Source organism: Hipposideros armiger, unplaced genomic scaffold, assembly GCF_001890085.2.
Source record: "Hipposideros armiger isolate ML-2016 unplaced genomic scaffold, ASM189008v1 scaffold_365, whole genome shotgun sequence".
NCBI classification, from domain to species: Eukaryota; Metazoa; Chordata; class Mammalia; order Chiroptera; family Hipposideridae; genus Hipposideros; species Hipposideros armiger.
Genome location: NW_017731715.1, coordinates 1632915 through 1657220, shown reverse-complemented (window position 1 = coordinate 1657220; position 24306 = coordinate 1632915). Strand labels below are relative to the sequence as shown.

Sequence of the window (24306 nt, the reverse complement as noted above, 5' to 3'; positions counted from 1 at the left end):
TTTTTTTATGCTCTCTTAACACATACATGGAAGAATAATAATAATATTTCATACGTAGCTTGTTGAAGTGAATTTGCTAGACCTAGTGTCTTTCCTAGACAGCTCATCAACTACATAGATGAGGGCAAGTTACTCAAGTTGTCTGAGTTTCAGAAGAGGAAACAGAATACTTGGCCACTTTGTCTTTTGGAACTGTCCTGAGGCACACATGAGATGGTGTATGTAACAGTGCTTTGTGTTATAGACGTACAATCCAGATACAAAATAGGTAAGCTACAAAACGTGTGTGTACGGCATTATATCTCATTATATTATTGCTTTCATCTATTTGGTGCTTTCACATTTTATATGTAAACAAGAACTTGTAAGGTTGATTCTCTTGCAGTTATCACAATTAATGAACTTTTAATGGATAGCTACAGGTTTAGATTTTATTGGAAGGAGGAAATTAAACTGATCAAGGAGTTGTTTTTTTTTTCCTCCACTGACGTAAAAAATGAAGAGACTACTAAATGGACAATATTTAGCTGTCCTTTATATATACCTGAATAGTCTAACTTTTCTTAATATTTACTTTAATTTTAAATACAGGAAATGAAAAGTCAAAACCTCCTGTAAATATTTTCATTCAATGGATGTACCTCATAGGGAAAAAATATGTTTATTTGTTAGAACTATCTGCCAGTGCTAAGTTCCGTAAATAAGAGAGGTATAACCTGAGGTGTTTTCTTGTTTTGATTTTATAATAAATATATTTGGAGAACACTTTCATATTACTACTATGAAAAGGAATTTCCCACGGGAATGCTACTATAAGAAATTGTTTTATTTTATTAATTTCAGTATATATTAATTTTTGCAACTTATCTGTTTGCTTATTTTTAATAAGTTAAATCCAGGAGCACTTAATTATTAATTCCTTAAATATTCTGACTTCATTTAATGACTGCCACTGTGAAAAGGTAAAAGTAAAAGGATAAAAAAAGCTTACTGGTAAATGTTGCTATAGAAAATTTATGCTGATGGTCACCTTTTATTACCCACACGTGACCTGGCACCTGACTTTTATAGGTTTTTATCCTTGGTTTCTAAGATCTTTCAACTTTGATATACCATCCTCTTGTCTGTTTGTTCATCCAACACTCCAGCATGCATACACATAAATAAATACAAATCAGTGCTTTTTATAATTATGTTGTAGGAAGGTTTTTTGCTCTTTGAATGTTATATTTTTGTTGTTGCCTTGGTCATCTTTACTGTAGTTTTTTTTTTCCCCTTGGGATTTGTACATCTTTCCCAGATCAACCCAATCTTTGTTAACTATGGGATATCAGACAGGCCATCATAGTTGTCACCAGTTTCTTGCCTGGTGTTACTGATAACCTTGAGATTTTGTTATCTGTGTCTGCAGCCTCTTTGGTGGTCATCTCCAAATGTTTGTCGCCCTGAGTATTTTGCAATATTCTTTTCTTAGACTTCAATGAAGCAGTCCCAGAGACAGAGCGCCTGGATTCAAAAGCACTGAAAACCCGAGCCCAGCTCTCCGTGAAGAACAGACGCCAGAGGCCCTCCAGGACGAGACTCTATGATAGTGTCAGTTCAACAGATGGGGAGGACAGCCTCGAGCGAAAGGTGAGCATCCTGGATCGTTTTCTGAGTTACAGTGTTGGGCTGTGTCCTCGTTCCTACAGCTGATGGAAGACAGTGATTTTTCTGCACCCAGAACCTATGCCCTAGTTGGAAACAGCTGGAATAGTTCACTTCTTTGTCTCTGAAATTCTTAACTCAACCTGATATGTTCTTGTAATTCCAATTCTTTCTGTATCCATTCAGTGAACTAACCAAGAGCATTCTTTGTATTGTCATATTTCATGATGCTACTTTTTCTATTCAGCTGTTCGTATTACCTAGAGGGAAATAAGGAATGTACAAGTAACTGTTTCTGTATGTCTTAGGTATCTGTGTTAGTTACAACGGTAATAGGGTGAGTTGTGAACTGTGCAGTCCCGTCTGTAAACCAACAAACAAAAATTGCCTTTCATGGGGATTTACTAAAAAAGCTTGGTCCGATTTCTAAGTAAGTATTACATGGAAGTGGTGCTCAGTGGCATAACCTCCTTTATAATTTCTCATACCAACAGCCTGCAGACAGTTTTTATAACCACATGCATGTTACCAAATCACTTCTGCCCAAGGGTTCGAGAACTTCTTCTCCAGAGTCAGATTCTGGTGCTCCATCCCTCACTTCCGTGGCTGGCACCGTGCCCTTCTCGTCTGACCACATAGCTGAACTTCAAGGGTCACTGCACCCAGACAGGGAACCGTCATCCTCTATTTGGGGGGACACTTCCCTCTCCTCCCCTTCAAAATCTGATCATGATATGGAAGACTCTCCTTGCCACGATCAAGCCGCCACCAAGAAAACATCACAAGATAAAGGTACTGTTAATTTTTTTTTTTGGTTTTTCTTTTGTTTTGTCTGATTTCACAAACACCTCGATTTGTGCAATATAAAAATGGCTTTTTTCCTCATAATCATAAGTCCTTTTTCTTCTCACAGCTAATAATAAATATTGTGTCCCTTTTATGTTATGGGATAAGAGAACACCCCCTTCCATTTACTTTATTTTAATTTTTTTTATCTTTTCTTACCTGGTTAGTATTTTTACTTCTTCAGTTCTCCATAAATGTACTATTGAAGAAAATTCTTCAGGAGGCCTTGTAGAGATTTTGTAGAATAGCAGCCCAGAGTTTTAATAAGCACTACATAGTCACATAGAAATATATGGATACATATAGATATAGATACGAAGATGAAAGTGATAATAGGTCTTAACCTATTAATTGGTTTTTATTTAGAAGAAATTTTCACAATGATATATAGTGCAAAGTATATGATAGAAGCGCTATGATAAAGATAATGTAAGGAGATTAATCGATTAAATTTTAAAAGTCTTCTACAATTAACGCCTGAATTGCATAGCAGTGTCAAGAGACTTTTGTATTTTTAATATAGTATGTTTTAATTTATAAAAGTAATAATTCTTGTTTTAACAAGTTAAATGATACAGAGATTTATAAAGAATAAGTTCATTCTCTTCCACCACATCTGATGTGTTCCTTTAAAGTAACCAAATAGACTGGCTTATACAGTTGACCCTGGAAAAGTGCAGGGCTAGGAGTGCTGACTTCTCACGAAGTCAAAAATCCACGTATTAACTTTTGAATCCCCAAAACTGAACTACAGTTGTCTCTGCATATCCATGGGAGATTGGTTCCAGGACCCCCCATGAATACCAAAATTAATGGATGCTCAAGTCCGTTATATACAACGGTGCGTAACAAGGCATACAGTTGGGCCTCTGCATGCATGGATTCCCAACCGCAGATCAAAAACACTGTTTTCAATCCATGGTTGGTTGACTCCTTGGATGCAAAACCAGAAGATACAGAAGGGTGACTGTATATTTATTGAAAACAATCTGCATGTAAGTGGACCCATGCAGTTCAAACCCTTGATGTTTAAGGGTCAGCTGTATTATCTTTCACATCTGAAATGTGTCTGTGTATATATGTGTGTGTGTGCACACATACTTTTTGGTGTTTGTGTTTTATATACTATTTTTACAATAATGAATTCTACAAATGACATCACTCCACAATTTTGTTTTATACTTAATATTTATGGACATCCATATAGGGCAATATATAAACATTTAAATGACAAGATAATCTTCTGTAGTGAGCCTATAATATAACTTAGGCAACCATGACAGTGTTGATGGACATTTAGGATATATCCTAGGGGAGTTGTTTTTGTTTATTTACTTGTTTGCTTACCACTGTGAAAAACAGATATAACAAGCATCCCTGAGCTTTACATTTTTATATGCTAATGCTTTTATTTTTATAGAATAAATTTTCAAAAGTTGAATTGGTAGTGAGAGTATATTGTACTGAGTGGAAAATGTATTGCTTTAAATGTTTTTATTGTTAAAAACAAATACTGAAAATATTCAAAATAATAGGAAAAGAACAGCCAAAAACCAAAAAATAGAAAGGAGAGGATAATGAAGATATAAGCTAAATTTAATGAATTTTTGTTGAAATGAAAAGCCTAGTCTTAACTCCTCCTCTCTTCCCCTCCCCTCCCCTCAAAAATGCAATAAAAATGTATAAATTGATACAGTTAAAAATGAATAGCCCCTTGGAAGGACGGGTTAAGGAGGAAAAAAAGAGAGAAAAAACCCCACATAATCAAAAAATTAAAAAGGAGATACAGAGATTAAAATTTTTTTTTAAAAGACAGGATGCCAACTCTATGGTAGTAGATTTGAAACTCTACAGGAAATGAAGGATTTTCTATCAAAATATAAAGTACTCAGGTTGATCTAAGATAAGAAGAAGAAAACCTGGATAAACCAATAATCACAGATATGAAATGTATTTTTATAGCTTTCATTTAGAAAGGCACTAGGCCCAGGTGGTTTTATAACTGAATTCTGTCTGACCTATAAAAAAAATAAAAATAGAGGGATGGTCAGTTAGCTCAGTTGGCTAGAGTATGGTGTGATAACACCAAGGTTGCCAGTTCGATCTCCACATGGGTCACTGTGAGCTGCGCCCTCCTTAAAATAAAAAATTTTTTTAAAAAGACAAAATTCTACACTTGTCTACTAAGAATCATGTACAAGAGTATTCATAACAGCCTTGTTGTGTAAAATAGCATGACCTGGAAACAACCAAAAACTGGGAATTAAAATAATCACCAGTAGAATAGATAACAAATTGCAGTATATTCCTATGATGAATCTGTACAGGATGGGAAATGAATAAACCACACTGAAACGTAACCGCGGGAGCGAACCGTGGGAACAAGACATCAAGAGAATAAAGCAAATTACAGATGAATACATATGATTCTATTTATATAGAGTTAAATGAAACTAGCAGGTTATTTGGAGATACAAACAAAATGTTGAGGTTATGAATGGGAATGAAAAAGTTAATTACTTGGGGGGCAGTGTCAGGGAACAGAAATGGGGAAGAACACACTGGGAACTTCAGAAGCATACACAACAGCGCGGGTTGGTGGACAAATGAAATGGGTGTTCGTTCCGTTGTTTCTTCTTTATATGCTGCAACTATTTTATAAGTACTCTTGATTTCATTAGACAACAAACATAAAAAAGGACCACATATACAAAGTTAATTGATAGATTTTATCTCTAATATACAAGTAGCTTCAAAGAATGTTTTTAAAGTCAAAAATAGGGTAAGGAAGTGAACTGTCAGTTCACTGAGGAGAAAATCTGCCTTACGTATAAAATATGAAAAGATGATCAGCCTTATGAATGATCAAAGTAATGATCATTTAAATAAGATACCCATCAAGTTGCCAAAACTTTTACATTCCACCCACCCACACCAGCAGCGTGTGGGACACGTGTCTACATTGCCTGTATGATCGATTGTCCATCACCACGTTTTTGAGAAGTCCATACTCATTTATCTCTACCAGATCAAAAATTATAATCTTTCTACAAATACAGAGGGTGCCAAAAAAATTTGTACACATTTTAAGAAAGGAAAAAACTGTATTAAAATTGTAATACTCAATATATACCAATAACAAAAGATGAATCTAAGTCATGTGTATACATTTTTTTGGCACCCACAGGATATGGCGAACATAGAAATACAGTTTTTTTGTGGGGGCTCAATTTGTTTTGAAACTCTTGGTAAGCATCATAGCTTTGTTTCTGATATTTCCCCTGGTTTCCTTTCCTTTCCTGAGCCTGTCAATTGCTAGAATGATTTTCCACAGACTGAGCCTAAACACAGATCTTCTAGAAGTTTTGAGGTAAAAATGAAGTACTTAGCGAGGACAAAATACCAGTGGAGATAAAAGAAGACAGGTCAAGCCCACTAATTCATCGAAAGTGGTTGTCAAGTTGGTGAAGGACTTGCACTGTGATTTTGGCCTACTCCCAAAAGAATGAAAGGCTTCAAACTCTCATTAATTAACCTAAATTGTGGGTCATAATAGACCTTCTATATAAATATGCTTGTGTCAAGCCCTCTATCATCTCTTCAGGAAAAGCATGTATAGACCTTCATTGGTCCATAAGAAAGCAAAACAGCAGAGGCATTAGAGCTATAAGTTAATACTTTGTGGTCCACTGAGTTTCCCAGGCATAACTAGCTGTAGTATCACAGGGAGTGGATCACTCACACATGCAGTCTGACCCAAAGATTTTTAAAATGGCTAACTCTTGTCTAGATTATTTGTCTCTGCCTTTTAGTTCTAATGTATTTATGAATCTTCTGAAGTCAGCAGATGTTTCCTCTCAGCCTGGAGAAGTATTACATGGATGTGAATGGTGCTTTGCAGTCCATTAGCAGTAATGTACAGTAAAATGCGATTAGCAGTAATTAGCAGGATTATTCTTTTCCCCAATGCCTCCCTTGTTTGCTACTGCAGCTTCGTTGGGGTGAAGCTCTCAGCTGGAGTAACCAGAACCAAGAGGTAGGGGGAGAGTAGTTTCTTCTCCAGAGAACAAGTGCTTGAGCATTCCCATTTTCGATTTTCCTGGGCTATTCGTACTTCTGGGTAACTGAGAAGCAACCGTTAATTGAGGTTTGTTTTTTCTTTAATTTACATAATTATTTTTCCTTTTTAAAATGAAATTTATTGTGATGACAATGGTTAGTAAAGTTACATAGGTTTCAGGTGTACAATCCTGTAACACATCATCTGTATATCACATTGTGCGCTCACCACCCAGAGTCAGTGCTCCTTCCATCACCATGTATTTGATTTTATAAGGCACTGATTTCATAAATATTCAGTTACTAGTGTGATAACCATTGTTAGGTATTAACTGTGACCAGATGAAAGCAGTGCCTCACATTTTTCTTTCCCATGATGAAAGTTTCCAGCCTTGAAGAAGCGTTTTCTATGCCTTCCATGTTCATTGACATTAATGTATTCACTCCTGTAGTCAGTCAACATGTAGTTATTGAGCACCTACTCTGTGTCAGGCACTGTGCTCAAGGCTGAATATACAATGAAAGAATTCTTCCTTTCCCTCAAGGAGTTTGCTAGCTAGTCTGTCTACCTCCTTCTTCTCTTTCTCCTTCTCTCCTCTCCCCTCTCTCTTCCTCTCTCTCATTTATTGCTTGCGTGTTTGTTTTGTGACACACCTTGTCTCTGACACTCTACAACCGCCACCATCAACAACTAGAGAGGCCCTATACTTTCTTGCCTTCCATGCTCAGGCTCTGATGTACCTTCTCTCACTTTGTGTATGATAATTGCTCTAGTTGTCAAGTGTGAGCAAGGGTTTTCTCATTCACCTTGTTCATCTTTGTATTCTTGTCTCCAGCAAAAATATAAAGGATGTCAAGGAGACCTGTCAGCCAACTGACTCTCAGAAAGTAGTCCATTACTAGTCAGTGCCTTGAGAGTCAAGACTCCAGACCTTAGTTTTCAGAAATTCAGTAATACTTGTACATCCTGATTTAAGCAAGTTCAGAGTGACCTATTCGTGCTGTTCAAACTTAGAAAACACTGATTTCTAAACCCGAATACTAATTTTCTGAATTACTTTGGGAGGTACAGCTGACATAATAATCAACATCATTGATTTGTTTCGTTCTATCTCTCCTAGTTGGTAGGTTCATAAATCAGAAAGTTGCTCGGTGAGCATAAAATCAGAATAAAGTTAACTGTGTATTTGGGGTATGCTCATTAGACTGGGCTGACTGATGAATTGCTTGTTCATTGCAGCACCAGCACTGCTACAGCTCTCTCATGTCCTTCAACGACTCTTTCTGCCCAGTTCCCAAGGTGGACCTCAGTATCATTAAATCATTAGGAAAATCCCATGCTTTCATTTTTATGACATTGTAGGGGCTGATACAACATAGATTAACAGTAGGAACTAACTTCATTATCCTGAAAAGTCCAAATTGGAGAATAACATTCTGTAGCATCCTTGAGTTCCTTGCTGTATAAGATTAATCTGCTATATAGACCTACACTCAACAGAGATTAAATATGGTTAACCTGATTTCCCTGTGTGTGTGTGTGTGTGTGTGTGTGTGTGTGTGTGTGTGTGTGGTTCTCACAACTCATTAGCTCCTCAGTAAAGGAACTGTCATGGAGTTCAGTAATACAAGTACAAACTAGACTTCATGTTACATTCTTATCTAACACTCCACTGTAGGACATTTCTGGTCCTTCTTCAGAGCCCAGCTTAAATCTCACCACCTTTTATGGACACTAAGTATACCCTCCCCATTCCCAGAGGGAGTGAATTATTTTCTTCTCTCTGATCCCACAGAAATTTACACACTGTTACTTCTGCTTCCATCACTTGTGTATGATAATAAATGATCTAGTTTTCAAGTGTGAGCCAAAGTTTTCTCGTTCATATTTGTATTCTCAGTTCCCAGCAGAGAGTAGAGCATATAATTGATGCATAATAAGTTTCTTGGATAAATTAATAAGTGTTGTAATTTTACTAACCATTGTCACCCCAATAAATGTAATTTAAAAAATTAATGTCCAAGAGACAATTACTAAGTGTGTCTCTCCAGATAACCAACGCCGGTCTTCTAGAACCGAGGTCATCGAACCCAGTCCGGCCTCCACCTGTTTTTGTGGATAAAATCTTATTGGAACACAGCCACACTCAGTCAGTTACGTACTGTCTGATTTCATGCTGCAATAACAGAGTTGAATAGTTGTGACAGAGATAAGAACCCACAAACCTAAAATTTTTACTATCTGGCCCTTTACAGAAAAAGATTGCTGACCCCTGGTTTAGACGTATATTTCCTTCCACTCAGCATTGCTGGATAAACTCTGAAAATGTCTTAGTCATTGGTTGCCATTTATCTGGATTTTTTAAAAAAGTAATATACCATGAATTTTGGTCTATCAAGTTACTACAAAGGTAGTCATTAAGTTATAGCTGTATTTGATTGTAACGCTGAGGCTAACACCCTGTTATTATCAAACACCTCATTCAAGTTGGGTGTTTTCTAAATCATGTCAATACTGCATTCATAAATCAACATTTTGTCTCCATATTTGTGGGACCTCAGTGGACACTAGGTGAGGCGGAGTCCCATTATAATTGGTTAAATAATAGACATCTAACTCCATTTCAGTTAAAATTAGCAGAAGTAAAAGTTAATTTCTAGAGGTTTGTAAAACAGGTTATATGACAGTAGAGGGCTTGAACGTCTTTCCCACATGCCTGTTCTTTGAGTAGCCTAATACTAAAGTTTTGGTCTATAGACTTATGTAGCAAAGGACCTCTGTTCAGACAAGGTTAAGGAGTGTAAATTAAGTGCTTTGAGCTTTCTACTCATGATTTTTAAGAGATTATCATTCTGATTTTATGTATGTGTAGCTATTAGAACATTGCCTGACACAGAACATGCCTTTAAAAATATTTCTTGAATTAATGTCCTGGCAGGAAGAAATATTTACAGGATTCATATATTATTAATATATTGCATTAGGCCTTTATACATATAGAAATAGTAAATGTTATCATTGCTTAGAGGAGGATTTAAATACCTTAGATACCTTACCTTACTAGGAAACCACAAGATGTCTGAGCAGAGGAACAAAAAGGAAAAGACACTAGGTATGGGAAAGATGAGTGAGGAGATGATAACCTCTCAGGAGGAGCAATAGACAATGTCAGGACAAAATGATACAAGAACATTTGAAACAGAAGTTGTCTAGATACAGGGAGAAGACAGTGAAGAGGTCAAAACCCATCACAGGGTTTTTAAGCCTCAGAAAATATGGTCTTGTCATTAATAGAAAATAGGAAATCAGAAACATTGTGGGGAAAGGTGATGAACTCATTTTTAGCAGAGGAGATTGTGAGCTCAAGAAAGAAGCCTCCTGGGAAGGTGGTTGTGGGAGTCCCCACCATAAGGGAGAGGTAGTCAAGAGGCGGCTTGTTGCAGTGAGATTGAGGAGAACCAAGTCCAAGAAAAGCTTTTGGATTTCGCTGTCAGGAGATCATTTATTACCTTTGAAAATGAAGACTGGGTCACCAGACTTCTAATGGCTCGTGAAGGTGGTTTTGGAAGAATTTCAGAAAGCCTAATGGAAATTTTACATAAAGCTAAATAACTACGTAAACAAACAAAAATGTCCCATTTCTGTTTCTTTTCCTGAAATCGTAACACTCCACTGTTGGTTTTTATGCAGACTCGAAGTTCTGATGTCCATTAACGTGTACTTGATTGATTTAAAGTGAGACAGTGCATTATTACCTAATCCTGCTTCTTCAGCCTTTTGAAAGCATTCACTTAAGTGTTCCTTGGAACATACTTTGGCAAATGTGTGAGATAATGATGTGAGGTTGCCTAGCAGCGGGCTCTGTGATGGGCAGAATGAGGCTCTTAGTCCTGAGATGTCTAGTAACTGTAACACTAATAGGTTACAGAGTGTTTCCATGTACGTTGTCTCATCTGGTCCTCTGCCACTTGTTAAAACTTCTCCCAGCTATCTCTAATTCAGAAAATAATTAGGCAGCCTCCTTTTCAACTTTGCACAGTCCTAGCCGTTAAGAGTTACTTTAGGATGGATCTGGAAAAATCCTGCACTGACTTTTCTTTGGCTTGTATTAAGAAAATTGAAATTGTGCTTTTTTTTTTAATGTCCATTGGCAAAAATCATCTCAGAAGGCATTTGTGCCATGTCTGTGGATTTATTTGTCTGTGTCACATTTGCGGCTATTTAATTCAGTTACCCAAAGAGCTATGATGCACTATTCATAATAAATATTTGAGGCTAAAAGTGGATTTTGACATGGATGCATTTATGACTCTTGCATTTCATGATGTACTTTTCATGGAATTGACTATTGTAATCTGAGTATCATTAACTGAAAATATAAAATATGAAAATCCTTAGAGTGTTTGTCAACATCCTGTGCTGCTTTAGCGCTTTAAACATAGACTTTTATGTTTAAACAATGAGAACTGTATGTGCAGTTCATGTTTTATAAGTATGTGTGTTTAGAAATTTCTCCTGAAATTAAAAAAAAAAAATTGTAAGCAAAACTAACCTGCATGGTTAATTGAACACTTTCCTAGGAGGACTCACGACACTCCATGCCAGAAAGTTGCTGAATTTTAAAAAAATTTTAAAAACAGACAAACATACCAACACAACAGACAATTAGGAAGGTAGTTTCACACTCAAATATGCATCAAATTTAAAACACCCTTTGTTAATCATCTCAGATAACTGGACATGCTGAAAGATAACACCGAGCAGCACCCTTTGCTAAATAGTTCCAGGTAGAGCCTTAGGACTTACCTGCCTTGTCCAAGGTGGAATAAGTGGCACCGGTGGAATCTAGTTCGTACATTTGACATTGAACTCCATTCACAAAGCCGCTCCACGGATTGGTTTTTGGCATCAGTTCGAGTGTTCCCATCTCCAGCAACTGCCGCCCTTTAGAGCCCCAGTGTAACTCAGAGAAGCGAGGATCATTCAGCTCCAAACTCTGAGGAGCATTTGGTGTCTTCAGCATCACGGGAGGCCGGCCAAGCTGTGCTCCAACCCAGTTTCAAAGAGAGGGCTTTCAAAGATACAGATGTCTTAGAGCGGAGCTCCTGCTTGAGGAGTCTCCCCCATGCTCCACTGTCCTAGGACTGGCCACGGGCTGTTTACAAGGAAGAGACCAGAAAGCAGAGCTTTGGCTCTCACTTTCTCCTTATAACTCCCAGACTCTTGGGGGTGACTTTGTTTCAGTACTGGGCTTGGGAGATATAGGGGCTGCGTTCCTGTCGGAAGGCACAAAAGACATGGAAGACAGAGCTCAGGCTGGAGCCAGAGAAGGAACAAAATGAAAGTCATGGCCGTCCCTGCTTTGGATGTAAAGGGTGATTTGATAGTGTTTGTTCTTCCTTATTTTGTTCAGTCCAATATATTTGAAGCCAAAGCTCTTTGTGATGAGTGTTCGACTTCGGTCCAACAGGACATCTCCTGGCTTAACTGAATGTTCCTCAACATAGCTATGTTTCTTATATCTGAAAAAAAGCATCCATTATTTTCTTTGAGAGTTAGGAATTGAGGCAAATTCCTTAGATGTAGAGGGACTTTTGACTCATGGCTTTAAAAATAATAATAATAATTGGTCTTCTTCACATATGTGTATATCCTAGATGGTGCCAAAGGTCCCAAATCACTAAGGGCATCCAGTTCATTGGCGGTGCAAGGAGGAAAAATTAAGCGGAAGTTTGTGGATCTGGGGTAAGCACTTCAAGATGTCAAAAGCAAGCCCTCTGTAAAAGTAGGATGAAAGGAGAAAATGTCAACTTCCCCTTTCTGACTGTGTGCTGTCATTATAGGGCACCGTTGCGAAGGAATTCCAACAAGGGAAGGAAATGGAAAGAAAAAGAAAAAGAAGCCAATAGGTTTTCTCCAAGTGGCAGGTACAGGTGGGGGATTAAGAACACAGATTTATCTCTGTATCTAAACTTTCTGGCACCTTCCATTGTTAATGGTGGTCAAAATCAGTGGTCAATGTCTTTGAGCTGAAGTCACATACCTAGAGATGAGATGAAGAAAATCGCACCGTTGATATTTGTCTTTCTTCAGTGAAAGCCTACACATGGCCGTGGGTATATCCATTAGCTGAATTTCAGAACGATGTTCTCATGAACAGTTTCAATAAATGTTTATCTAAATACAGCATAAATATATCTATGTGATATATGCTAAAACACTTAGACATATTTCAGCTTTGTTGCCTGGCTATTCACAATTCCACTGTCTTCTCTTTTTGTTAATTCTGCAAGGGTAATTTTGCATATAAGAATCTGTTGGCTTTCAAGCCTATTCTGTCCACATGCGTGTAAGAATGACCACTGTCTCCTGCTGGACTCAGCCCTTTCATTGATTGCAGGCCCTATCAACTATGCTGACTGTCCAGTAACAACTTTCCTATAGAGAAGTGAGCTTTCAACTGCATGTTGTCAAGTTTCCCCAATTTTATTCTGAGATTACATCATTTTAAACTTAGGCGTGTATGGGGGAGATGGGAAAGCATAGAGCGCTGAAGTCTGACTGCCTGGGACTTCAGAACTCTCACCTTTAAAATCTTGGGCAACTTATTTATTTAGCTTCTGTGTCTCCATTTTCTCATATGTGAAAGGAGGATAATAACAGTACTTACGTCGTAACATTAGTGTAAGGATTAAATGAATTTTCATATAAAGCATTTAAAATGGTATCTGGCACATAGGAGGTATTCAAAAATAATAATGAAGATAACAATTTGCTATTATTATTTTTGAGTTACAGGCAATTTTTATATTTACCATTTTATTTGATTCTTACAATAAGATTGGGAGGGCTGATAATAATACCATACTTTATTGATGCAGAACTTCACCTTGATAGAATTTAATTGATTAGCCCAGGATTATTCAATAAGCAATTAATGCCACTTAGCTGGGGCTTGTGCCTTCTGTCTAGATGTCTTTCCAACACTCCATGTCACCTTCACCTACTTATGCATCTGATGGTACTTATATTTCTTTATGAAATTTGGGGATCATCTCAAAACCATAGACTAAGGAAGAAACAAACAAAATGCTATGCACAAAAGACTGTAAAATCATTTGGGGACCATTTGTCCATTTCATAGGTTGTCCCTTGCTGTTTGTGTGTTTGTTTTCTTTTCTGGCATCAGCTTGGTGAGAAATTGTACCTTCTCCCTTGGATTACAGGAGAATGAGTTGGGGAGTGAGAAGAGAGAATTCTAAATTAATAATTTTTGTTAGCCTGGGTTTCCTTTATGCTGCAAAATGGGAAAAGGGTAGAAAGCTCTGTTTATACTGGGGACAAGTGTCAGGAAAAATAAGGCCATAATGCAACTCAAAAGAAATGTAACTTTGTGTGGCTTTGGAGTGAGAAATATAAAATATAAAGTCTACTTTGTGTCTTAAATAAGTTAAGAATAGAAAACTATCAAATATACTCAGGGAAAAGAGCAACAAATGACACTGAGAGAGAGAGAGAGAGAGAGAGAGAGAGAGAGAGAGAGAGAGAGAGAGAGAGACCGAGACCAACTGACTCAAATACAAAATGGGAGAGAAACGCGGACCACGCTGCTGAAGGTACACTGTCCTCCCTTTCGTCCCGGGACTTCTGAGGCAGTCCCTCCCTCTCACTTTTGAGGCTAAAAGGGATGTAATAAGCCCAGGCATTCAGCAGGGACAAGAAGGGCTGACTAAATTTCATCATAGTAGCCAGAGGGTGTCACTGCCTTGTGTAAATTCCAGATGAAAATCAAGCACATCTTGACTCCGGGTCCAGGCCGAAGCATGGGTAGTAGGTGTGGGCTGTCATCAGCGTGCTGCGTCACCACAGCCAGTGCCAACTTTTGAATCAGCAGCCAGCCAGGCTTCTAGCTTGGCTGCCCAGCCAGCTCTATGTTTTTAAAACATTCACTCTGGAGTCTCTTGGCTTCAGTAGTCACAGATCGTTCCACATGTACCAATGCTACAAAATAGTTTTGAATTCGAATCATAATTGTCAAATTATTTGTAATTACAGTAGAATTTTGGCAGAACGGAAAGGAATTTATGTAATTGAAATAGTAGAACAGGGAAGAAGAGGGGACTTTTTCTGTTTCTTGGTTAACACTAATCCCATCTAATGACAGCCTCTGTTCCCCTATGTACACTAGATGGACAGTGGATATTCCAGGAAAAACAGTTACTGCCCGGTAGTTGCTTAATGCAATCGAGTTGGCTTCGCAGGGCCCCTGAAGGTGGGTGGGTGAGCAGCACCATTAGCTGCAAATCCCCGCTGCAGTTGTAGAGAAGAACTGGGATAAACGCATCACCCCTGTGAGGCTTTCTCAGAAAAAGGAGGGAAGGATGCAGAGACTGAGTTAGGAATCTTATCTCCAAGACCTTTCTTCCAGTTCCTATAAGGTTGCAAAAATCTAGTGAGGCCATTTCCTCAGTTATAACCTGAGACTATGAGACATTAAAGAGGCAAGACATTTGATCAACTTGGTCTTGGGTTTAGTTTTTTTCCCTCCCAAAGAGTAAAAAGAGTTTATTGTATTCCTTGTGAAGACATAATGACTCAACTGCATGACCAACATGAAACAACTAGATGAGGTTAAAATAATAATAATTCATTAGGAAACCCTACAAAGTAATATGGTTTAGCTCCATTCTTTTCAAATACGTGCTCAGTGAACATTCTGATTTAAACCGGTAACGTGGCAGATACCAAAAGTAGGAAACTTTTAGTTGTCAGAGCTGATTCATCCCTTAAAGTACACACCAAAGAGTAAAATAAAGTACTGTCCCAAATTCTAGAGTAGGTAGCCACTGATGTCAGGGGGTTGTGTGCTTCGGAGCTCTTTGGGAGAAGCTCCCAGTTGAGTCACTGAATGGAAGGCCCTGTGAGCGGATCTGTGCATCTCAGAACCAGGCCAGTTGATGGCGTGTGGAAAGTGACAGGGAAGGGAGACGCAGTCCTCTGGGGAAGTAAATCTGCTTCACCCTGAAAGTGTCCACAGTGGAAAAAACACTGAGCTGGAACCAAGTATTCATGCTGACGCTGCCAGACATAAGTCTCTGGATTCCTTGGACCTTGGTTTCCTACGAAAAAGTCAGTGAGGTGGACTTAAACTGCCTGGTCTCTAACTGCCCATCCATCTCTATCTGCACTGTCCAGTGTGGGGCTCTAGTCAGATGCGGCCACTGGGCCCTTGAAATGTGGCTAGCCATCTGAGAAAATGCCTGCTGGATTTCAGCGACTTAGTCTGAAAAAAAAAAAAAGAATGTGAAATATCTTATTAATAATTTTATAATGCTGAATACTTGTTGAAATAATGTTTTGAGGATTTGGGGTGAAGGAAAATGCATTATAAAAATTAATTTTACCTTTAAATGTTTTTTTCATGTGGCTACTAGAAAATTTTAATTTACATAATGTTTGGTTTCTAACTATTTAGTTGATCTGTAAATTAGCATGTATTCTTGTTTATTTTTTAAAATCTATTTGTACTTTTTTTGTTTCAAATATGATTTGTTTATATATAAAAGTATGTATGATACAATATAGTTTATTTTAAAAGTAAATTGGATAGGGAAAAATAAGATAAAGGAAAAAGTAAAGTTGGTACTTAAAATAGAACATCTTCAACCTTAATAGTAAGTATAACAGTGGCCTTCAGTGAAAGCCGAAAGCATAATGTCAAAGTGGTTGAGAGCCTGGGTTCAAATCCCAGCTGTGCCACTTATCGTCTTGGGTAAGTTACTTAACCTGTTTGTGCCTCAGTTTCCTCATCTGTGAAACAGAAACACATGCATACATCACATACCTCTTTAGGTCATTGGGAGGATTGAAAGAATCCCATTTATGCACATTTTAAGTCCTTAATATAAACAGCTATCATTATATTTAACGCAGTTCTAATCACAGGGATATAAAACAAGGTATTCTCTGGATGTATCTTGCTGGCAGTCTTGTTCATCCAAGGGTGACTTTGGTAATATCTTGACGAATGAATGGGCTGTGTGGTTTATAGTTCAGACAGCCCTTCATAGATGTTGTTCCTCTCAAAGAAGCTGTAGACAAAAGGGTGGAATTCCAGTGAGTTTGAGATCCGACCCTGTCCTGTGGCTGAGCATGGGCAGCAGCTGCGCTCCTAAGCTGGAGTGGAAATGCCTTTCAGAAGACTTAAGGGGCTGGTGGAGCACATGTGCAGAAAGACAGACACCTCACCTCTGCCCAGACCTGGCACACAGGAGCACCCAGAGCGGAGCTACAACTGTCCTTTAAAAAAAGCTTTTAAGGGGCCTGCTGAGTGGCTCAGTTGGTTAAGAGCTCGCTCAAGAGTGCGAGCTCTGAGAACAGCGGTTCAAGTCCCGCCCAAGCTGAGCTGCCGCTGAGCTGCCAACAGGTGGCAGGATGGCTCAGCTTAAAAAAAAAAAAAGTTTTTAAGAAACAGAAAACACAAATGAAATTGTAAATGGCCAGCAGAGAATAGCCATTAAAAGAAGGCAAATTAATTACAGCCTAGAAAGTTTTAAGGAAGACATTACCAAGCCACTGTGTGGCCATGAACAACGATGACAAAAACTCAGCAAAACACCTGTGGACGCCTAACTTTGGCAATATAAATTCTATGGGTTCTCCCCTTCACTTGACATTTATAATGGCCAAAGGTAACTATGTTCTTAAAAAGAGAATTATTAGGGTTATAAATTAAGAGTAAGTTACTGAAGTCTCCAATTCTAAAACCTAGCTTTTTTTGAGGTTCAGTTCAACTTACAAATCTTATTGTTTTGTTTATACCTCTGGTAAAATGTTATATAAAATAAAAGCAGTCACCTTCACAGAGACCTTTGAATAATGTTTGCTTAGCCTCAGTACAACAGACTCGTTTCCTCATAATTATCTGTCCTGGTTCTAGCTGCTTTATAAATTTAATCTATTCAGTTTTCTTTTTTTAGGTACTTCCCAATGCCTGAAACCAAACAAACTTATATTCCTAACAAGTCAACCCTTTCCCATTCTTAAAAATAAAAACCTCAAAAATCTAATTAAAATGTTAACCGTAGTGACTCTAAACATCCCAATGTTCTTATCATTGTGGTCATTTTACATTTTAATCAGTTAAATCTGAAATCAAATATGTTCATGGAATCAATAAACACATTTCTCAGATTTTTAATAATATATTTTTTTAAATCCTAAACAATATGTTATTCTTAAACTTAACATTTTTGTTTTGATAATATGTATTTTATTTATATGATCATATTGCTGTTTCATTTTAAACCTTCTCTGTATGGGGAAGACTTATTAAGGGAACAGTTTCTCTATCTCAAATGAGTGTAGGGAAGGAAAAAAACATACTTTTCCCTCTACCCTCCTAGGTCCCATCTGGCTGCAGCCCTGTAAATTAGTCTGATGGAAGACAGATTAACAAGGGGAATGCATACAAATTTACTTAATTTTTTTTTATGGGATGTAGGAACCTTCATAAGGAAATGAAGAAAGAAGAGGTGAAGCCTGACCATTGTTTTAATAGGTTTGATGAAGAGTGAAAAGTCATGGAAAAATGTGATAGGACACCAAGGGTATAAGATAAGGATAGTGAAATGGGAAATTTAGCAAGACCTATGCATTCATTTGCTCAGATTCCTCTTGACATCCCTCCATCTATGGAGGTGAGGATGCTCTTTTCCACCTGATATAGGGGTATAGAGAGGGCCTCTCTCACATGAGGATCTTATGACCTGCTTTAGGGGACATGGGGGAGGTCAGACAGCCCTCCCTGCACCTGCCACTTCTCAGATTCCTTCAGCTTAAAATATTCGCTATGACAAGGTGCCATGTTTTGAGGTAGCGTATCCTGAACCTCATCATAAGTTAAGGTTAAACATTCTACAGTGACCATCTCAGGTGGGCTATTGGTTATTGATGAGAGATTTAGACCATACCTCAGGAAGCAGGATATGTCCAGGTTGCTTGAGCTGCAGAGGGGTACTAGCTTGTCATAGCTATTAGCCCTTAGGATCTCCAGCTCCCCTTCAGAAGGGTCTGGCTTTACAGCTTCAGTCTTCTTGGTGGATGTTAGAACCTTACGGAATTACTTCATCTATGTGAGTAAATGGAAGTCTGCAGCCCTGTGGTTGCACCTAACTTTCTTCAGTTAACTTCCTTTACTACCTTCTTGAATTCTATATTCTGTTTGTGCTTTTCCTGTTCTGGCAATTCCTGAACTCCTAATTATATTTTGACAACATCCAATTAAATTCTGAATACTTCATACACCTTGTATTCAAAGTTAAAACCAACCAAAAAAAAAAATCACCATGTATTGTTTACCTGAGAAATTATATTTGGGGTGTTAGCCCCTGGTTTCAAAATGAGTTAATTGCTCTAGAGAGTTGTTAACTATTTATAAACCATTTAAATGCCAGGAAACAGTTACTCCTCCCACCTGACCTCCCACACCCCCAAATGATATTTTAGGGTTACAGAGACTTAATTTGAAGCCATTCTTTCTCCTGGTTACTAACAATAAAACAATCTGAGATATAGCTATGACTTGTGATTCTATTTTTTTCCAGAAATGGTAGTGTACAAGCTAAAAAAGGTGAAGGAAGTACAGGATGCCTACCTATTTTGAACCCCTAGAAATTATTTTCAGATCTATTAAGAGTTTACTTCTACCAATCTTGATTTTTCAAGAAGACTATGAAGGATCTATATGGAGCTTATGCACCTTGGCCCATAACCTGCCTCAGAGTTAAAGTTAAGATGGGAAAGGGAAAGGGAAGAAAGGATAAAGGAAAGCAAGGAAAGAGGGAAAGAAGAATTTTATGTTATCCTCTACATATTTCTCCACCAAGTGAAACAGACCGTAAGAGTGGTCAGTAATAGATAACTGTTTCCGAAACTTCTCTGCACCTTTTGTAGGCCCAAGAATTCAACTTATCTAAAAGGATAAATGGTATTTATTTTAGAAAGCATGTTTGGTAAGGTGATAGGTCTGTAATTTTACAGCAATGGAGAGTTTATTTTTTGAAACGAATATTCCATACTCTTAGGTCCAAGCAAATGGGAGCACGCCTCTGCTCAGTTATTTATGGGTCCTGGCAAACACACAGAGGTTACATTAGGTCACAGAATTTGAGGATAAATAAGGAAATGAGGAGGACAGGATACAGCCTCAAAAAGGCACGCCAGACCTCCTGGAGACTCAGAAAAGACTCTTCAAAATACCCCAGGACCTGGGGGTTTCAGCAGTGAGGATGTTACCTCCTTAGATGTGGGCTTGCAATGCTTTCTGTGTAACTTTTGCTCCATGCCTTGCATTATCTTCCATTATCTAAGAAAGCCTCTGGATATCACCTGAGGCTAAGCTTCCATGATCTCTTTCATCACACTGACACTGTGGCCTCAGGGCCAGTCGGCAGTGCTGGATGTACAAGTCCACCTGGAATTATCAGCCTTGAATATTTTTCTGGCAGTGAGAATGTTATGAAAGTGTTCAGATGTGGTCTTCAGATTTTGTTTGAAATGTTGCCTGGCCAGGATTTAAACTACCAAAAGTCCTTTTGAAAAAGTCATTACAATGACAAAAATTAGGCCACAATATTCTTATTTTCTGTCCTTTTTTTTTTTTTAAAGTGGTGGTGGTTGCTCTAAAAGCGTTGTCACAAAAGCAGTTCACTTGGGAGTCGGACAAGATCATCGTGCTGCCGTTCATAATGGCCTGTTTATAAACTTTGAAACAGTATCCATATATGGAAGCACCACCATACCTTATTTGAATTGTGAATGGAACACTTAAAGATTTATTTCCCATGTTACTTTGCTTAATCGATTCAGAAATGTATAACCAAAGGGGGAAGTAATCATCAAGTCCAGTTTACCTCAAATAGGCCCAATTATAAGAGTGTGAAACTACAGAGAAAATATTTTTGTTTCTGCACAGTTGGAGCTTTCTGAGCATTTTTACTAGACTATGGCACCTGAGCTAAAAGACCAGCCTTAGAAGTTAAATTATGACCAGGTAGATAGTGAGATCCGCAGAGATATTTATCTCCCCAGAGGTCGGTAATTACATTTTCAAGGAGTAAGGATGGGAAGAGGGGCATGGGACCCATCTCCATGGAGACGTTCCCAAGGTTGTAAAGCTAGAGATACTAGTGTTATCTTCCTCTAGGACAGCGGTTCTCAACCTTCCTAATGCCGAGACCCCTTAATACAGTTCCTCATGTTGTGGTGACCCCCAGCCATAAAATTATTTTCGTTGCTACTCTATAACTGTAATTTTGCTACTGTTATGAATCGTAATGTAAATATCTTTTTGTTTTCCGATGGTCTTAGGCGACCCCTGTGAAAGGGTCGTTCGACCCCCAAAGGCGTCACGACCCACAGGTTGAGAACCGCTGCTCTAGGACATATATTACTTTACAAAGCTAAGAAAACCAAGATCCTCCCCAAGTTGTATTTGTTTATATTAAGGATATAAGGTTTCTCTTCCTGGAGGGGAGGGTGGGAGGAGAAGGTGGGGGGCAGGGGACTCAGCTGTCCTCCTATATAACCATCCAGATTCATATTTTTTAGATTTCTCATCTACATTGTAGACTAAGTATTAGGATGACAACTGGTTCTCGTTATGTCACCCGGGAAAGAGGAAATTAGGGTATGGGGAGCCAGTGCAATAATTTTCTGTAAGTAAACCTAGTCGGATCCAGAAGCCTCACATTTGCATTTCAAATAATATTAATAAGTATAGATATTAAAACTTCAAGAGCCAGCTCAGATATGTGCTAAAATAGATTCCAGGTCGACACCGCCCTTCCTTTCCCTCAGATTCTAATTCAGTAAGTGTGGGCGTCCAGGAATCTGCATCTGAACAGCTGCCCACATGATTCTGAGCAGACTTGTTTGGGAAACCCTGCACTGGTCCACAACCCAGGAATAAAAAGCACTTCTTACAGAGGATGAATCTTACTCTGCCAGCATGCTTTCTTATGTTCAGTTATTGTACCCCTCTCCTCCATCTTTTGATAGTAAATCGGTGGATTTAAGGATACAATTTTTTTATTTTTTTTTTTTGGTTTAAACTTTAGGATGAAATTGAAGGTTGATAATCTCTGGTCAGTCTTTCTCTATTATCCTTGCGGACCACCTCTCCCACCACGCCCGCCCCCCCCCCTTTTTTTAAAAAAGAAATACACCATTCAAATCATCAGATCTTCTGGAATCCTTAGTGTGACCAACACTCCTGCTCACCCAACCTGTGATCTCAGTGTTCTACCCAAACTTCACAGACTTCATTCTCTTTAGTTTTCATCCTTACAGTCCGTTTACCTTTGTACCCTGCTTTACAGTTTACAAGATGGTTTTACATTTGTTGTCCCATTTGATTCTCAGAGTCATCTTTAGAAATGAACATGAATTGTTAGGAGCTATACTATTTATTTATGTAAACTTGAAATGTTACAAAGTATTTGAAATGAGATGTGAGAAGGTGGCAGTTCAGTGTCCACGTGGGACATAAGCTGTCTAACTACGGTGTTGATGCGCTTTTAATTGAAAGGGAATCTCTTTGCTGTCATGACATCAGCCACTAGCAAACAATAGGCATTGCATCCATTGTCTTTTGGACATAGTAAGGTGATGTCTTCCCAGATGCACAGAACTACTGCCCATTTCTGCCTCGACTCATGATGACTATTTTTCTCTGACCAAAACATAACTATAAATATGGAAGATATTAAGAATACCTGTTTTCCAATTGTGTTCTCAAATGCTTTTTAATCCTTTCAATGTTAAACAATAAACATAGACCCCTATACATTTACAGTTTTCAAAGCACTTTCACATATATTATATCACCTATTATTTAATTCTTAATAATCACACATATTAATTCTTAACCATAGGAGATACATAAAATATCCACCTTTTACAGATGAGGAAATAGAGGCTGAGAGGAAGCCCAGGGCTGTACTCAGGAGGTGATAGACCCTGGATCTCCAAATAGATTATTAAGACTTCCGGTCTGGTGCTTCTATGAAAAGGCACTAAGATGATGATGAAAACCCAATAACGTGTGTGTTCCGCTCAAAGTATCCTGAGCCCTGAAATTTCCAGGTTATTTCAATATATCATTTTCTAAAGTTTAGACTCTTGGGAACATGTGTTGAGATGAGGCCAGGAAAGAATGCTGGATATGAGCTAAGAAGTGTCACTAGCAGTGAGGCACTGATGTGTGACCCGAATAAAGGGAACGCCGTGATCACTAACCTCACAGTAGTTCCTGAAGGACTGTGCCCCTCCTTGATTTTAATTCATCTGCATACATTTACCAGGCACAATTTCTAAAAATTCACACTGGCAATAGCAATACAAAGATGTTGCTCAGTGTTACAGCATCCATTTAGATGCAGAAAAAGATAAAAATTAAGATTCGTGTTCTAGTCAAAAGAGCAAAATATTTACTCTTAGCTGTTATGTAGAACAGTTTCTCAAACTGTTGCTTCGAACCATATTCAGTGTCTCTTCAGAAGTTCAGTCAGTTTCCCATCTGCCCTTTCTTTGTCTGACACACCAATTTTTTCCTTGAAACAGGATCTTCAGAGGCAGGCTGGGACACTGGAAACCGAAGCCATCCTCTGCCGCGCAGGCCTCCCCCCGCTCACCTTGCATGCCTTTCTCGTGGTTCAATGACAGCCGAAAAGGATGCTATTCCTTCAGGAACCTGCCTTCATCCACAAGTCCCCTCCAGCCTCCTCCTGAAACTCTAATTTCAGATAAAAAGGGGTCCAAGGTAGAAAATACATGGATTAAACAAACGAGAAAACCCCCAATCTCTTCCTTCTCTTCAATCTTTGGAAAGCATTCTCAACTTGTGTGTATGCTCTGGATCCGACAAACCAATGTGATAACACTGCAATAAACAATGCATGGTATTTTCTGTGTGGGGGAAAAAGAAAGCCTCAGTTAACCATCACCTTCTTTAATACTGTTCCATTCTAGATTGTGTGTTAACCTTTGATATGCCTGTCTTTTCACATATTGCTATTTAATCTCAGTTTGACAGTGAAGCCATGCTGGGAAAGATGCATTTGAATCACGGGACAGTATGATAGATCTGTTTACCAAGTATTCCACTTTAAATTATGTTACAAAACTACTTTCACTGCGCTTTTCACGATTTACTGGAAAACAAATAAATTTGGGACTGAATATGTGTTCAGTACATCTAAATGAAACTCTTTAAAACAAACCATTGCTGACATAGCACCCTTACTTATTTCTTCTTTTAAATCAAACCTCCATGTCGAACAACTGCTGTTGTAACTCTACCCTGAAGGTTCTTTAACTTTAGTGGAATTAGGAATCATGTGCATGGATGCTTCTTGGTTTTAAATGCATGATGGTTGTTTCCAGCATGACGCTGCAAACCTTCTCTAACATTTTATTGAAACACGTACGGTGGCTAACTTTCACATGTTGTTTGGTCTCCTTTTATCTGTGTTCACTTTTCTTTTTCAAACAGAAACGTCTGATTAATATTACTCAAATTTAGTTCCTTTTTTAATGTAAACAACAGCTCACAGGGTTTTGACAGGGTTGGGGGCTATACCTCCACTGACAGTATCAAATGGTAATGCGCTATGTTAAATGCCCTCCAGCTTAAATGTTCTACTAGCCTAACTGTGTGTGTTCTGATTGAGTCTCTTTTTCTGAAGATTTAG

At 38.2% G+C, this 24306-nt stretch overlaps 1 protein-coding gene across 1 annotated transcript in view; it reads left to right on the top strand.

Annotated features, from left to right (window-relative positions):
* Positions 1-24306, top strand: part of LOC109393134 (neurabin-1-like) — a 134143-nt gene that overhangs the window by 98827 nt on the left and 11010 nt on the right. Inside the window, exons 12-16 of the mRNA XM_019662074.1 lie at positions 1475-1632; positions 2142-2439; positions 12211-12298; positions 12397-12480; positions 23177-23375. Of these exons, the coding sequence (XP_019517619.1) occupies positions 1475-1632; positions 2142-2439; positions 12211-12298; positions 12397-12480; positions 23177-23375 (827 nt within the window). The remainder of the gene's footprint in view (positions 1-1474; positions 1633-2141; positions 2440-12210; positions 12299-12396; positions 12481-23176; positions 23376-24306) is intronic.